Source organism: Podarcis vaucheri (assembly GCF_965113315.1).
Source record: "Podarcis vaucheri genome assembly, chromosome: 16".
In the NCBI taxonomy this organism is placed as follows: domain Eukaryota; kingdom Metazoa; phylum Chordata; class Lepidosauria; order Squamata; family Lacertidae; genus Podarcis; species Podarcis vaucheri.
Genome location: NC_138754.1, coordinates 12,320,268 through 12,335,780, shown reverse-complemented (window position 1 = coordinate 12,335,780; position 15,513 = coordinate 12,320,268). Strand labels below are relative to the sequence as shown.

The 15,513-nt window shown below is 48.4% G+C and overlaps 1 protein-coding gene across 1 annotated transcript; it reads right to left on the bottom strand.

Moving 5' to 3' along the window:
- Positions 1 to 1,535: 1,535 nt before the first annotated feature.
- On the bottom strand, positions 1,536 to 15,138 carry LOC309520505 (transforming growth factor beta-2 proprotein-like). Its single transcript, XM_082202384.1, has 7 exons — positions 14,329 to 15,138; positions 12,523 to 12,686; positions 11,892 to 12,024; positions 9,643 to 9,753; positions 9,372 to 9,537; positions 5,751 to 5,904; positions 1,536 to 2,074 (listed from the first exon to the last, which is right to left on the bottom strand). Exons 1-7 carry the CDS (start codon positions 14,681 to 14,683, stop codon positions 1,916 to 1,918), a joined length of 1,242 nt encoding a protein of 413 aa, XP_082058510.1. The 5' UTR covers positions 14,684 to 15,138; the 3' UTR covers positions 1,536 to 1,915.
- Positions 15,139 to 15,513: the final 375 nt, after the last annotated feature.

Genomic DNA, 15,513 nt, shown 5'->3' with positions numbered 1-15,513 from the left:
GATAGTCTTATTACCCTCTCTGAATTTAACGCTATCCAAGTTGGTGGCCATCACTACTTCTTCTGGGAGCAAATGCCATAGTTTTAAACTATGCGCTGTCATGGTGTGAAGAAGTACTTTCAACATTAGGGCAGGGAGATGCTAGGAGGGCTCTGCGTTTCCATCTGTGTTGTGTTTACACACAGCTCCGAAACCACGAAGCTCTGCTCTCAAATATTTACCTGCAGCCGAGCTGAGCACCCCCACCAGCCCGCTCTGTCTGCCTCCCTTCCTATCTCTCCCTCCTTCCCCCCCTTCATACAACACTTAAGCACACAGCCTTGTTTATCCTACCGCTCTATATTCCTCTTTCCTGATCAAGAGATCCTTTGTCTGTCAACCTGCCGCTCTGCATGCCTCTCTGCCCTGTGTTTGCACTCATTACCACTGAGCCAAGCCTTCAGCAGGCGCTTGGTTTTGAGTGAGTGTGTGTGTGTGTGTGTCTAGCATCCAAGTACTTGGGGGATTTCCTCCCAAGAAAACTGAAGACTAGCTTTGGTAGATTCCAGGTTAGATGGATCTCAGGCTTGACCTGAGCCAAGTCGATCATCCAAAAGTTTGCACGAGGCCTGCACACTTGGAATATGTCAAAGAATCCTAAAGGGGAGAGTGCCTCTGAGCATGCACTGAGAGCCAAGCTTATACCACCAAGTAATCACCCTCAGGGAGGCTAGGATGCTAGATATCCGGACCAGCTTCAATCACATATTTTTCTTTTGAAAAAATTAAGTGCTGAGTTTGCATGGAGAGGAATTACCGTATTTTTCGCTCTATAACACGCACCCAACCATAACACGCACATAGTTTTTAGAGGAGGAAAACAAGAAAAAAAATATTCTAAACGAAACAGCGGATGTATGATTTTTGTGGTTCATGCTGTGGCCACAGACATGTGATCTGACAGTGAGTTTGGAGCAGCCCAATGCAAAAATCCTGAGGATCCATGTGGATCCATGCTTTGTAACCACGTTTTTGCACCACTGCGGCCCCAGGCAACAGTGGGTGCGTGATTTCTTTGGTGCAAGCTGTAGCCATGGACATGCTATGTGATCTGATGGTGAATTTGGGGTGACCCAGTGCAAAAATCCTGAGGATCCATGTGGATCCGTGCTTTGTAACCACGTTTTAAGTGGGGAGGGAAGGAAAAGCACTCAAGGGACAAGGAGCACGTGTAGGGTGTGTGGAGAAGGATGCTGCTAATAATGAAGAAGAGGGGTTTAAGGGGAGAAGGCTCCTCTCCTCTCCCACTTTGCTCCTTTAAAGCAAGCAGGCTCTCTGTCCCTCTCTCTTCCCCACTCAGCGGCTCTTCTCCCGCTTTGCTGTTTCAAAGTGAGCCATGGAGGAGGGAAGGAAGGGGAACCATGGATCCTCTGCTCACGACAGCAGCAGATCCCCCCGCCATCCGTAGGCATTCGCTCCATAACACGCACAGACATTTCCCCTTACTTTCTAGGAGGAAAAAAGTGAGTGTTATGGTGCAAAAAATACGGTAGCTCAAGGACACCCACAGGAGAGAGACCCCACCAATCCCTTTCAAAGTATCTGGGAGAAAAGCAAGGGCAAGGCACTTATCTGTGAACCAAACTGATTTGTGAACTGAACTGGGAAAGAGGGAAGAGTCTTTTGCTGATGAGTGGAGCCACAGAAGGAGAAGGTGACTCTTCCCTGAGAGCTTGGGGTTTAAGAAAAATGCTGGAGCCTTGTACTGGCGGGGTGGGTGGGGATGGAATAATGTCAGGTTGAGAATCCTTTTCCCAGTAGCCTTGCGACAGACAGACTGATAGGGTTGAGAAGGGATGTCTCTTTACTCCAGTTAGCCCAGTTCCCACCATCCATGAAACCGGTTCCTGCCCCCCTCTCACACACACACACACACTCAGCGGCAGCGGCAGGATTTCACAACCATGTTGCTGAGTTGCTGTACTTTGGGCAAGCGGCCAACGTAGTAGAGGATAGTCAAGGGTTCCAGTTCATGTGGGACACAGCATGGGGCAGCCGAGGCCTCGGGGTTCAGCTTGTTGTACAAGGGGAGCACCTGCGTGATATTGGGATTGAAGAGAGAAGCCGTTCAGTTACATGCCTTCTTCTCTAGTTCTTTCCCTAACCCAGAACCACTTTAAGGATGACATGCTTTCTTCCTTGCTGCCCAGATGCCTTGAACCTCCTGTCTAGTGATTGGATTGGGGCAAACTGGATTCAGTTTACATTTAAAGGCAAATCTACCAAATTCACACTTCTTTTAAAAAACAACATGCCAACCAAAACTCAGTGCGGTTCCCCAGCCAAGCAATGTGTACATTGGCGGGGGAGTGTGCATTTTTTAAACAAAAGCATATATTACTAAAACTAACATACAGTACAGGAATGCATTATATTTTAAGGGGAAAGAGCATGCAAAGTTGTGTGTTTTCAGAGAAATTGAAACTGAATTGCAGGTGAATTTTTGTGGGGATTTCTTTCGCAAAAAAGAATTTGCAAACTGATGTGGAAAATGTGGGGAACTGAACATAGGTTTGGAAAAATCAAATGGCCCTCCAAGTGTTGTTGGACTCCAACTCCCATCATTCCCATTCAGCAGGGCCAATGGTCAGAGAGGGTGATGGAAAAACTCATCAGGATCTTAGTGCCAATTTCTCCTAATAAACACATTTTTGTGTGCTGTTTTGCATGCAATTGATTAGTGTGCAAATTTTGCAACCAATTTCCTCTAATAACATTTTTGCTTGTTATTTTCACTAATATATTCATTTTGTGGGCATTTTTGTAAACATTGGATGGAGATCTGAACCACAAAATTAGGAGAAGCGCAGTTCTCATCTTTTTCAGAAAGTGGGAATTTGATAAGTGTGGCAACCTACATCAAATTTTCCCCATGTCACTATCTACAGGTTCCCCACCCCTTATCTAGCACATGACATTATATAGGGCCACCATGTGTTATAGCTCTCTGTCTAACTAAACTGAAATGATGAGTGGCAGCAGGACTGGGCCCAAAAGGGACAATTAAGAAACCAGAAACAAGTAGTAATATACTCAGGGGAACCTTAAGAAGCTCAAAAGTACAAAAAAGAATAAAAAAGCAAATGGGGTACTGCCGCCCCCCAAAAAGAAATAGCCCAGGCATGCTCAATAGACCTGGCGCTTCCAGATGACCTGTTTATTGAACATTCATCCTGATTTGCTTGGAGATGATGTCAGCTATTTATTGAGCATTGACTCTGATTTATTCACAAGGAGGTTGGATAACAGTGTTTGTCCTACACTTTCCAATGCACTTCCCTTGTCGCAAAAACTCCAATCTTTTTGCGGAAGTAGGTTTGTTGCTTCCAGTCAACGATAACTGTACATCCTGAATTCTTGCCAATATCATGCCTAGCCCTGACCGGGTGCCAGGCGTGGAGTCCTCAGAGGCCAAACCAGACCAGACACCCCACAGGCCATGGACCTTGAGAAGCAGGCAGGGGCCCCTGAGTCCTGTGCCAAGGATCCCCTAGAGGGGTCCTCTGGGGAAGAACCTCTGGAAAGGTCAGAGGTCAGAGGAGGTGAAAGGTCGGAGGAGGAGATGGAGTCTGGTCCTTAAGAGTGCCAATGCCAGAAACTTCAGATCTAAGCCGAAGAGCAATGGGCTATGGACCCAGAGTCAGCAGGCTACTTGTGAGTAAGGGATCCCTGCATCACAGGGGGTTGAACTAGATGACCCTTGGGGTCCCTTCCAACTCTACAATTCTATGTTTCTACTCATGGTCTCCTAAACCACATTCTAACCACAGCTGCTGGCAGTGAAGGAGTGTAGGGATCATGAGTAAATGATCCCTACACTCCTTCACTGCCAGCAGCTTGTGGTTAGAATGTGGTTTAGGAGACCAGATGGTATTATAGGGCTTCCTTCTTGAACCTTCCAGTTGCTGGAAACAACACAGTTCTCTGGTTCCTCACTCCTGACTCTGCTTATTCCTCCTCGCTGTGCTGTACCTTGTGGACTACCCTGTGATATTGCCCTTGGACTGTTTCTTGACCTGACTTTTAGATCCTGGCTTGACCTTCTGGAGTCCCTGTGTTTGACCTTGGTTTGTTTGGGCTACACTGCACCAGCAACCCTGTCTGTGCTAGTGAGGTACTTTGGTGAGAAGCTAGTATTTCAGAAACAAGGGCTCCCTGGAGTGTGACACCCGGTATGTGACTACATCCCACCCAAAAATAGAGACAGTCTGAAAGGGCCCATGATTGGAAAAGTAAACTGTGAGGAGGGTAGGGATGGAATGGAATGGAGTATCCAGGAATAGGAGCATATTTTCTTGCAGGTCTTCATTGAGCTTCTGGCCCAACTTCACTGGCTGCCATTTAGCTTCTGGGCCCAATTCAAAATGCTGATTTTGAACCTATAAAGTCTTAAAGGACCACCTCTCCCCATATAGACTGTCCCAGACTCTGCGTTCATCATCTGAAGCCCTATTTTGTGTACCACCTCCACATGAGGTCCAGAGAGTGACACCATAAGAATGGGCCTTCTCTGTAGTGGCTCCCTGTTCATTGAATGCTCTCCCCAGAGAGGTTTGCCTGGTGCCTTGCTTACATATTTTTAGGCACCAGGCAAAAACAACCAGGCCTTTGGCTGATTAATATTATGCAGCCTTTTAAAACGTGGTTATTGTTTTGTTTTAATTAGTTACAGTTGTACCTTGGATCCCAAACGCCTTGGCTCCCGAACGATCGAAGCTTGGAAGTGAGTGTTCCGGTTTTCGAACGATTTTCAGAACCCAAATGTCCGGTATGTGGCTTCCATAGCTTCTGGTTGGCTGCAGGAGCTTCCTGCGGCCAATCAGAAGCCACGATTTGGTTTCTGAACATGTTGGAAGTCGAACGGACTTCCGGAACGGATTTTGTTCAGCTTCCAAGGTACGACTGTACTTGTTTTTATCCTGTATTTTATTCTGTGAACTTCCCTGAAATTGTATGCTTAAGGGTGGCATATAAATCTGAATAAAATAAAATAAACAAAATATTGTAACTCAGGATAGATCCATTAAAATTAACAACTATGGCTTGTTACGATATAGAAGCAACGCAGCTGCAAACTGATAGCTTGAAAACATCACATGATGGGAATGGTGGGACTGACTGTGGGAAACAGTGGGACAGTCAGTTCACAGGGCAATGCACCGGAGTTTGCTCAGAGTGTAATTTGAGACCTTCCTCTTGCATATGCACAGGAAGTATCTGTCACTTGCTGGAAGGAGTTTGAAGTAAACGGACATGTTTTCTGTAGTGCTGGAAAGTCAAAATAAAAGCATGTGAAATAGACGTTTCTGTCTATCTCCTTTCCCTGCCGGGGAGCAGGAGGGAGGGGGGGCATCTCCCACGCTGGGAGGTGTCGCCTGTTGAGACCTAGCCTGGATCCTGCGGGAATTGCAGACAGGGAGGTCACCGTAGACCAAGCCGGGAGCCCGGGAGAGTTGCCAGCTTCTCCCAAAGAAGGCTTGATTTACAACATGGCTAACTTAGGTTAGTCCAGGGGCCTACTCTGAGTAAAAATTAGTTGACTATCACCTGTTGAATTAAGAACAAGTATTCTTTCTCCCGCTCCATGAGGTTCTATGTTGGCACAAAGGGTGGTGGAATTGGAGATCCCAGGGGTAGATTTGGGGTTTGGCTGCAGGCTGGGGGTTCAGGGAGAGACATCCACCACATGCCAGCTTGTGTGCCCCTCTCACCATGTTGTACTGCGTGTCCATGCTCCATACGTAACGGCAGCTCCCTGCGCAGAAATTTGCCTTGTAGCCTTTGGGCTGGTGGATCCACTTCCACTTCAGATCCTTGCGGAAATCAATGTACAGGGTGCGCAGGCAACAGCCCTGGTCTGTACTCCTGGAGCAAGATGGGGAATTAATAATAATAATAACAATAATTTTTATTTATACCCCGCCCTCCCCAGCCAAGGCCGGGCTCAGGGCGGCTAACAATCAATAATAAAAACAAGTTGAATGAATACAACTTAAAAACAAGATTAAAATACAACATTAAAATATTGAAATACTAAAATATTAATTGGGGGGTGAATGCGAGTGGAGAGAAGGAATCAAAAAGATGGGGTCCACATACCAAGTAAACCAGGAGTGGGGGCACTTCGCTGTCTGGCCCTCATAACTCCCTCCAAGCCACACCCCTCCCTGGCCCATCTTCACGCCCGAAATATTTTTGCCTAGCTAGAATGTGTCTGTGAACTCCGATAACATCCCTTTTGCTTGCCTGAAAAGGGATGTGCTTGCATGGGCGGGTGTGTGTGGAAAGTTAGCTACTGTACACAGGCAAATTTTACATCCGTTGCCCCGCCCATCTTTTGCCTCTGGCCCCGCCCACTGCTGGCATTGGGCCCTTCAGCTGGAAAAGATATGCCAGTGTAAACCAATGGAACTCATGGACACAGGATGCAACAGTGGCTCGGTCATGGGGTTGGGAGGAAGTAGGCAGCACCAGAAACCCAAAAGAAGCAGCAAATACAGTGCCCAAAGATTGCATCTTTATCAAAAACCGCCCTTGCAGAACAATGAAGTGTTCAGCCTCTGTGGGTTGAGGACAAGGACAACCCTTCCTCCAGCTGTATTGATAGGAGAACCTTATCCCTTGTCCCCCTTTGGGATAGGGTTGTATCTACTCAATTATAGAGGAGAGGGCACTCTGCGTATCCTTAGAGGTGCTTTCCTTTTGTTAGAAATGTGGGGTAGAAAATTTTAAAACATATAAATGTTGACTGTGGATTTTATGCAGTTCAGTCTTAACGCAGAGCTGACTCGCTTAAAATCAAGGGACATTACTAAATTGTCAATTTCAAAGGGTCTACTTTGAGTTATGGATGGGGAAGAGTTTAAAGGCAAACTTACACTTTTCAAAGCAATTTGCAAGCCATGGGACTCTGAATTTGTATTCTGAATTTGTATTTTATCCTGCCCATCTGACTGGGTTGCCCCAGCCACTCTGGGCTGCAAAAGATTCCTGCATTGTAGGGGGTTGGACTAGATGACCCTTGGGGTCCCTTCCAACTCTGTTGATACTATGGTTCTATGAAACAGAGCCATCCGTTGAAAGTCACACTTCCCCAACTTTTGCACTGTATATAAAGTGTGCATATAAATGCATATAATAATGCAACAACATACAGAAAGGCAATATATTAGGGACATTGCTTTGCAAAAATGTGTATATTAGGCAAAGCTTCTTACAAATGTGCATGTTACAAGAGGAAAAAAACCCATGAACTGATGTGGAATTGTGAGAGAACCAAACTTAAAATTGGAAAAATGAGAAGCTGAGAGGAAGTGAAACTGACAGGTGCACCCATTCCCTACTCCAGGTACGACTTAGTTGGAGGCAAACCCCTGTCTGGCGTTTAATGAAAAGGCGTTGAAACAGGTGAAAAGAGGTGTTGTTGGGTTTCATTTTATGTATGTATATAAATATATTTTAAATTTTATTTTCTCTTAGGTTGCCTTTTAGGGCTAGATGGGTGTTTGCTAAAGGAGGGAAGGGCCACAAGAAGATCAAGAGTAACCACTAAAGGGTTTTTTTTTCCTGCCACTGAGTCACTTCAAGAAGACATACAGTCTCTGTGTTCACAGCTGGGATCATTCTGTCTGCCAGAAAATGGGGACTGACAGGAGATGGGGTGATCACTGTGCTCAGTTTCTGAAATCCAGATGATCCCTTAAAAAGCACTGGATGGGCTGTTATACCCAGCATGATCACTCTCATTGAAGAGTGGAGATAGGCTGCATAAGGAAAAACCAACAAAATGTAAAAGGGTATACGGACTGTGCACCATCAATCAATCACTAAAGTCATTCAACCAATACCTTCCTCCTCCCCCTCCCTTCCCCAGCAGTCTGCGGAACTCCTTGAAACAAGGGGCGCTTCCAGATGGCCAGTTTATTGAGCATTCCATCCTGATTTGTTTGCACAAAGTTTGTGGGGAAGAATGCTATTTATTGAGCATTCATTCTGATTTGTTTGCAAGGAAGTTAGGCGACATTGCACCAAGCATGTGTGAGTTCCGCCCTTTCCAGTATGTACACTTTCCCATCATTTCCCGCATAGTAAGAAGTTGAATTGGTGGCGGGGGAGGTGGGTTTGTTGTGCAAGAGCTCTAGGTCAGCTTTAATTGCATGGCCAGAATGTGCTGGCACCTGAACATAGCAGCAGGCTGGGAAAGCTCAGGGTATTAGGCTGAGACAGAATCATAGGTTTGTGGAGTTGGAAGGGATCCCCAAGGGTTATCTAGTCCAACCCCCTGCGATGCAGGAATCACAGCTAATGATCATTGAGATGGTGATGAGGAACAAGTTGCCCATCCAAGGAGGAGAGCAGTACAGGATGGTTGGCAGAAGCAATGCAGAGACTTAAGATGAGGTTCTGCATTTTAATACTTCCTAATTTGCACTTTCTGAAACAATACAGTGGTACCTTGGGTTAAGTGCCATATTTTTCGCTCTATAAGACGCACCAGACCACAAGACGCACCTAGTTTTTGGAGGAGGGAAAAAAGAAAAAAAATATTCTGAATCTCAGAAGCCAGAACAGCAAGAGGGATCACTGTGCAGTGAAAGCAGCGATCCCTCTTGCTGTTCTGGCTTCTGGGATAGCTGTGCAGCCTGCATTCGCTCCATAAGACGCACACACATTTCACACATTTCCCCTTACTTTTTAGGAGGGAAAAAGTGAGTCTTATAGAGCAAAAAATACGGTACTTAATTCGTTCTGGGGGTCCATACTTAACCTGAAACTGTTCTTAACCTGAAGCACCACTTTAGCTAATGGGGCCTCCTGCTGCCGCACCGCCAGAGCACGATTTCTGTTCTCATCCTGAAGCAAAGTTCTTAACCTGAAGCACTATTTCTGGGTTAGCGGAGTCTGTAACCTGAAGCGTATGTAACCTGAAGCATATGTAACCTGAGGTACCACTGTATGTGAACCATAACACAGTTATCCTTCAAAACTGGAACATCTCTGAATTTCATGGTGCAATGCTCCAGCCAGATAATATACTGTATACAAAAAAAAATGCATCTACCAGGGGAAATGTGCATTAAACTGTATATATTCGTGAACATAATATGCAAAAAATACCTTGTTTTAGGGGGGAAATGCTTTGCAAAAAAAGAGCCTGTATGTATATTGGGAGAAATCCAAGCTGTATTGACAATGAATTGATAGAGTCGTCCACGGTTCATTGAGACCAGTGGCACTTCTGGTCTCCCAAACCACAAAACACACCCCCAACTGCTAGGATGTTTAAGGGCCCAACACAATGTTGATATCTCTGAAGAGCTTTGCTTCCTCACCTGGCACAGCTGGGAGTGTTGGCTGACCTCCGACGCCGTCCCTTGGGTGGGGACTCCAACCGGTGGGGGGGTAGCAGAGTGAGGATTAGGTGCGGAGCTTTGCCGCTGAGATCTGGGGGCCTTGCCCGCCCTTTCCAGGCTTCCTTGATAAGATCGTCATCCAGGCCTGCGTGTGTATAGAAAGTAGCTGCGTGACTCACAAATCCAGGGGTGGAGAGAGGGTGGTGCTGAAATCCCCACCCCACCCCGAAGTCTCTGCCTATGTCCATACCTGCAAACCGAGCCTCCAGCTCCTCACTGTGGTTGGGGTTAATCGTGTTTCCAGCAGGGACGTACGTGCAGCAGGGGCAATGCACTCCCAACTTGAAGCCCAGGTTTCTCTCTGGGGAAGAAGATGCAGAGAGGAGAAGAATTAAAATGGAGAATTTGGATCTCGCCGTCATAAAGCGCAGAAGCAAATTATGTTGACCTTGCTACTTCTGTGTGCCTTTTAACAGCAGTCTGGCCCACACTGTAGAAACTGAGCCAGGGATGCTTTTCCCCATCCCTTCATCTTGATCCCAGGAAACATTTTCTCTGTGCCTGGCTGATGTTAGAAGGCATAGGTTCAAGGCCAGCGCGCGCGCACACACACACACACACACACACACACACACACACACACCATATGAGATGGCAATCCTATATGCCAGAGACAGTGGTGGCTGATGCCCCTTGGGACTGGTAGGCTAAAAAGCCGGGAACCCGGCAGTAGGTGGCGCCAGAGTCAATGATTGGCAGGGCCAACTCATTGTCCCATCTTCCTCCTCCCTGCTGAGCTCCACAAAGGGCAACACTGAGACTAAGGAGGAGGAAGCTGGTTGCAAATAAGAAGGCAGGCAGGTGAGGACTGACTGAGGGGCAGGCCAATGCTGGTGGGGCAGTGCCCATGGGCGTAGCCATGGGGGAGCAGGGGGGCAGCTGCCTCTACCCAGAGCAAGTAAAACAATAGAAATACTTAACCAACTGACCAATCACATTGGTTCTGCCCTCCCTAACAAAAGTCCTCGACGTCCCCCCAAAAATCCTGGCTGCTCCCATGGCATTGCCCCATGTTCCCTAAATGACCAACCTCCACTGGCTAGAGATGGGGAACCTTTGGCCCTCCAACTCCAGTTTCTATCAGCCCCAACCAGCACAAACAATGGCAGGGCTTATATAGAGGTGGGGAGATGGTTCAAGGCTGCTAAAGGAACAGGACGCTTCTCAGCTGAGATGAGTTGGGAAAGGAGAGGGTGTGCCTAGACGTTGTAGAGGCATCCCCTCCTCTGTTGCAGCAGGTTGGTGTGATGACGGCTTGGGTAGGAGTGAAGAAAGGCTAGAAATAATAATAATAATTTATTATTTATACCCTGCCCATCTGGCTGGGTTTCCCCAGCCACTCTGGGCGGCTTCCAACAGAACACTAAAATACAATAACCTATTAAACATTAAAAGCTTCCCTAAACAGGGCTGCCTTCAGATGTCTTCTAAAGTCTGGTAGTTGTTTTTCTCTTTGACATCTGGTGGGAGGGCGTTCCACAGGGCGGGTGCCACTGCCGAGAAGGCCCTCTGCCTGGTTCCCTGTAACTTGGCTTCTCGCAGTGAGGCATAGGCGCCGACTCAATGGGGCCTGAGGGGGCTCGAGCCCCCTCAAAAAAATTTTTGGGGGGGCTCAGCCCCCCCAATAATCTCGGGCGCCCTTCCAGCAGAGCGCCGTCGCCGTCCCCCGCCTCCTCCCCACCTGCTCCCTCGCCAGCCAGCCAGCCAGCCGCGCGCCCTAGCCGGAGAGCCCCGGCCGTCCCCCGCGAGATTAGGGAATCCCCGGGGGCGGGGGCTCCTGCCTCGCTGCTTCGCAGCACCACGGCCACTGCCAAGGCACTGCCGGGGGGAATTTCCTTCCTCCTGGCGGTTTCAGCGGTTTAGGGCCGGAGCGGAGGGGGCTCGCCCTTTCTTCTCCGGCTAGCCCGTTTCCCGCATATCAGCTGTTCCGGAGCTGATTAACAGGCGCAGCACGCTCTCCCCTATTCGCTCACGAGGGGGCGGCGCCACTTTATTTGCATATTCATGAACTTATTTGCATATTCATGAGCTTATTTACATTCACGAGCTTTCCCGGGCCCCCCCAATATTTTTTATAAGTCCGCGTCCCTGCAGTGAGGGAACCGCCAGAAGGCCCTCGGCGCTCGACCTCAGTGTCCGGGCAGAATAATGAAGGCTGCAGTTGACCACTAACAGATGTTGGGGAAATGGGGGCGGGCTGGGAAAATGCCAGGCAGATGGTAAAATTCCCCCTCCCTCAAAATAATAATAATAATAATTAAGGGTTGTATCCAAGTAAGTCCTGCTGGGAGGAGACCTATTGAAAATAATGGCCCTAAGTTCATTAATTTCAGTGGGGTCTGCTCTGTGTGGGACTGAGGTTAGATACAACTCTGAATACTTTCCAAGTGAAGAATCTTCCCTCCATACAAATAGGTTTAGGAAGAGAGGGGCTCTCACCTCTTTTATCCAGCCACTGGCTGACGGTATCTGTGACATCAAAGGACACCCACTCAGCCCTATCAGTCGGGTGAAACGTTCGACTTTCCACATAACGCTGGGTTGGTCCTGAAGGCTCTCTTGCCCGTATCACCTGGGGAGGTTTTTAATTTTGTTTCATTAAAATGTTACACCCTGCTTTTCTTCATACTGTCCCCAAGGCAGCTTATAAAATTTAAAACCAGAGGAAGCAACCATTTTGTTGGCATTTTATGGAGAAATGACCAGATTTGTGCTTCTCAAACCAGTACACGAATTGTAACACACTGATCGTTTGAAATTTGCACGTTTGAATTTTGCAGTGTAGTTCTTTATCCAACCAAAAGTGCAGGGGGGGATGTATATTTTAGGGGGAATGCAAATGCATACATCAATGGGAAAAAACCTAGCATACAAAAATGCCTTCTATTACGAGTAATTGCAATTAAAAATGTGTGCACTAGTCAAAACTGCATACGAAAACGGTGTCTGCTAGAGAGGTATTCACAAAATTGCAATACGAAGAACTGTACTGAAGACTGAGAAAATGAGAACCCCAAAGAAACTTTCAACAATGGATTTGTCCCTCTCTCAGGCACTTTGGGGCTCTGACCTGATACAACTCCACGCGTTGCTCCACCACACTCGCTCGGGGGTTTGGGACCCTGTAGATGCGCAGCTCGGCCTGAACCAGGCTGCTGAGGTTGCGCTCAGCGCCCGAGACGTCAAAACGCAGAAGGCGAAAGAAGGGGCTGGCTTGGGTGCTAGCGATGGAGTCTGCAGAGAGGGAGGAGAACAAAGAAGTTGACAGTATCATCAGAGGAAGAAGGTAAGAAAATGACCACTGCTCTTTTAACCTATTTTCATAGACTCATAGAAGGATCCCAAGTCCAAGCCTCTGCGGTGCAGGAACTGCAACGAAAGGATCCCTGCAGACAGTGGCAGACCTACACTTTGGGGGCCCTGACGTTTGAACTGTCATGGGATCCTCCGCAACCAGCAATGACGTCTGAGTAACCACTTCAACGGGGTTGTTCCATGACAGATCACGACAACTTTACAACATATGTACCGCTGACTTTGGGGTTATTGAAATATATGCGCAAAAAACGAATCAATTCGAGTCATGCCACTCAAATTGAGTCTATTAGTTATTTTTGTTCTCCAACATATTTCTTAAAGATAAAACATTTGGTGTGGCATAAGCAAGTTTTTACTCTGAAAGTGTGGCCCAGAGGAAAAACATTTTTGAACCACTGGATTAAATGTCGGCAAACAACCCTCTGCATTATCTGAGCTACCTCGCTGTCTTATGATAACCGTGCACAGGGCAATGGCCTAATGTGACTGACCGGTGATATGAAACCATCGATAGTCCATCAGCCACAGCCCATTCACACAAACAAATGCGGTCCCTAAGTAGAGAATAGGCACCTGTGGGTGGGTCCTTAGCATTTTTCCTCATTGCCTTCCAAGAACCTCTAAGAGTCCTGTGGGGGGAATGGCCGGGGCTCAGTGGGAGAGCATCTGCTTTGCATGCAGAAGGTCCCAGGTTCAATCTATGGCATCTCCAGGCAGGGCTGCGAATGTTCCCCTGCCTGAAACCCTGGAGAGCCGCTGCCAGTCAGTGCAAACAGTCCTGAGCTACATGGACCAAAGTTCTGACTCAGTATAAAAAGACGGTTTCCTACATTCCTGTGATTGCACCAATGGCCCACCTAGCCCTTATTTCCTCTCTGTGGCCAACCAGATACCAAAAGGAGGGCGTAAGAGGAGTAGCTTCTGGTAAACTGCCTCTGGACATGGAGGCTCCATTTAGGTATAATAATAATAATAATAATAATAATAATAATAATAATAATAATAAATAATAATTTATTTGTACCCCACCCATCTTGCTGGGTTTCCCCAGCCACTCTGGGCGGCTTCCACAAAGACAAAAAATAAACTAAGATGTCACACATTAAAAACTTCCCTGAACAGGGATGCCTTTAGATGTCTTCTAAATGTCAGGTAGTTGTTTATCTCTTTGACATCTGATGGGAGGGCGTTCCACAGGGCGGGCGCCACTACCAAGAAGGCCCTCTGCCTGGTTCCCTGTAGCTTTGCTTCTCGCAATGAGGGAACCGCCAGAAGACTCTCGGCACTGGACCTTAGTGTCCGGGCAGAATGATGGGGGTGGAGACGCTCCTTCAGGTATACTGGGCCGAGGCCATTTAGGGCCAACACTTTGAATTGTGCTCGGAAACGTACTGGGAGCGTACGTATCATGACTCACCCTCCCAACAGACCTCTCCCCAGTCATAGTTGCTCTTGCCATACTAATGGATTCATCCTCCCCACATTCTGAGCTTGACCCAGGGCCATGTTGGCCGCTCCAAGGCTCAGCCATCTCCCACCCCTTTTTCACGCCCCTTACTGTCAGCGTGCCCGGCGGGCAGCATGTCCACCCGCCGCACTTCCTTGGCGTAGTACTCCTCTTCCTCGCTGCTGCTGCTGCTGGCGCTCCGTCCGCCGCAGGCCACCCGCTCCCGCGTCAGCTCCCGCGTGCTGTTGTACAGCAGCATCACCTCAGGGGGCGGTTGTTCGGGCACCCCTTCCTCTTCCTCGGGAGGTGTTGCCAGCTGCAGCTTGCTGAGGATTTGGCCTCGCACGGCCTGGACCCTCCGTGCCCGGGCTACCTCCAAGTCCAAGGTCTGGCAGGTAGAGAGTGCCATAGCTGTGCCACTGGGGCCCGTCACCAATGGCATGGCCAGAAGCACCAGGAAAAGCATGTTTGGGGGGTGCCCGGTTCCACAAAAGCCAAAATAAGAGGGGGCGACAAACGGCTGCTCTAGGCTGGCAACCTAGCCCGCCTCAAGTCTGCCAGTTCTTCTGGACAACGCAGAAAGCCAGCCGCCTGTCCCGGTGGGGTCGGTCGCAGCCTGATGATGAAACAGTAAGTTTTGGTCCTCTCCCTGAAGGGGGCTGGGGAGCTTCTGAATTTCTCCCAACAAGCCCGCAAAGACTTGGGAAGTCTTGCAGGAGCCCAAGGGCTGGTGCAAAGCTGGCTGTAGTCACATGCAGCGGGTGAACCAGGTCACCTTCTCTGCGCCGTCGTCGTATTTGTGCGCCTCCGTCTCCATCTCTCTCACCTCAGCCCTTTCTGCTGGGCTAGAAGTAGCTGAAAACAGCCAGGAGTTGCTCAGTGCTCTCTCCCTCCATCGCCTCAGGAAACTGGGAGAGCCACTCAGAGACAAGCTGTCTCCCACCCTCCAACACCCCCCCAATCCTTCCCACACATCCTCCACCCCCTTCCTGCCACATGCTTTCGCTCCACAGAGCCAGCATTGATCGAGAAGGGCCCCGGAGCCTCGCAAAGAGGTCTGGACCGTGCACCCTGCCCAGACGCACCTCTTCCCGGCCTCTCCCGCTGCATCTTAAGCCTCGCTGGTGTTGAGGTGGCTCCTTTCCACCTTCCAGATTATTGGAACGTAGGCCAAAGTTTCGAATCACCTTTTTCTTTTGCTTTGAGTCAGGAGCTTCAGCTGTTTGGGGCAATGGGGAAATTGCTGGGCAATTACTTTGGGGGGAAACACCACACACAATATATATAGATTAAAAA

Bases quoted from the DNA above. Each gene is read 5' to 3' on its own strand.
- LOC309520505 (XM_082202384.1), bottom strand. From the start codon at position 14,683: ATGCTTTTCCTGGTGCTTCTGGCCATGCCATTGGTGACGGGCCCCAGT. The intron at 12,025-12,522 runs GTCAGAGCCCCA...AAACCTCCCCAG, and splicing joins AACGCGTGGAGTTGTATCAG to GTGATACGGGCAAGAGAGCC. The intron at 9,538-9,642 runs GTATGGACATAG...ATACACACGCAG, and splicing joins GCTGGAGGCTCGGTTTGCAG to GCCTGGATGACGATCTTATC.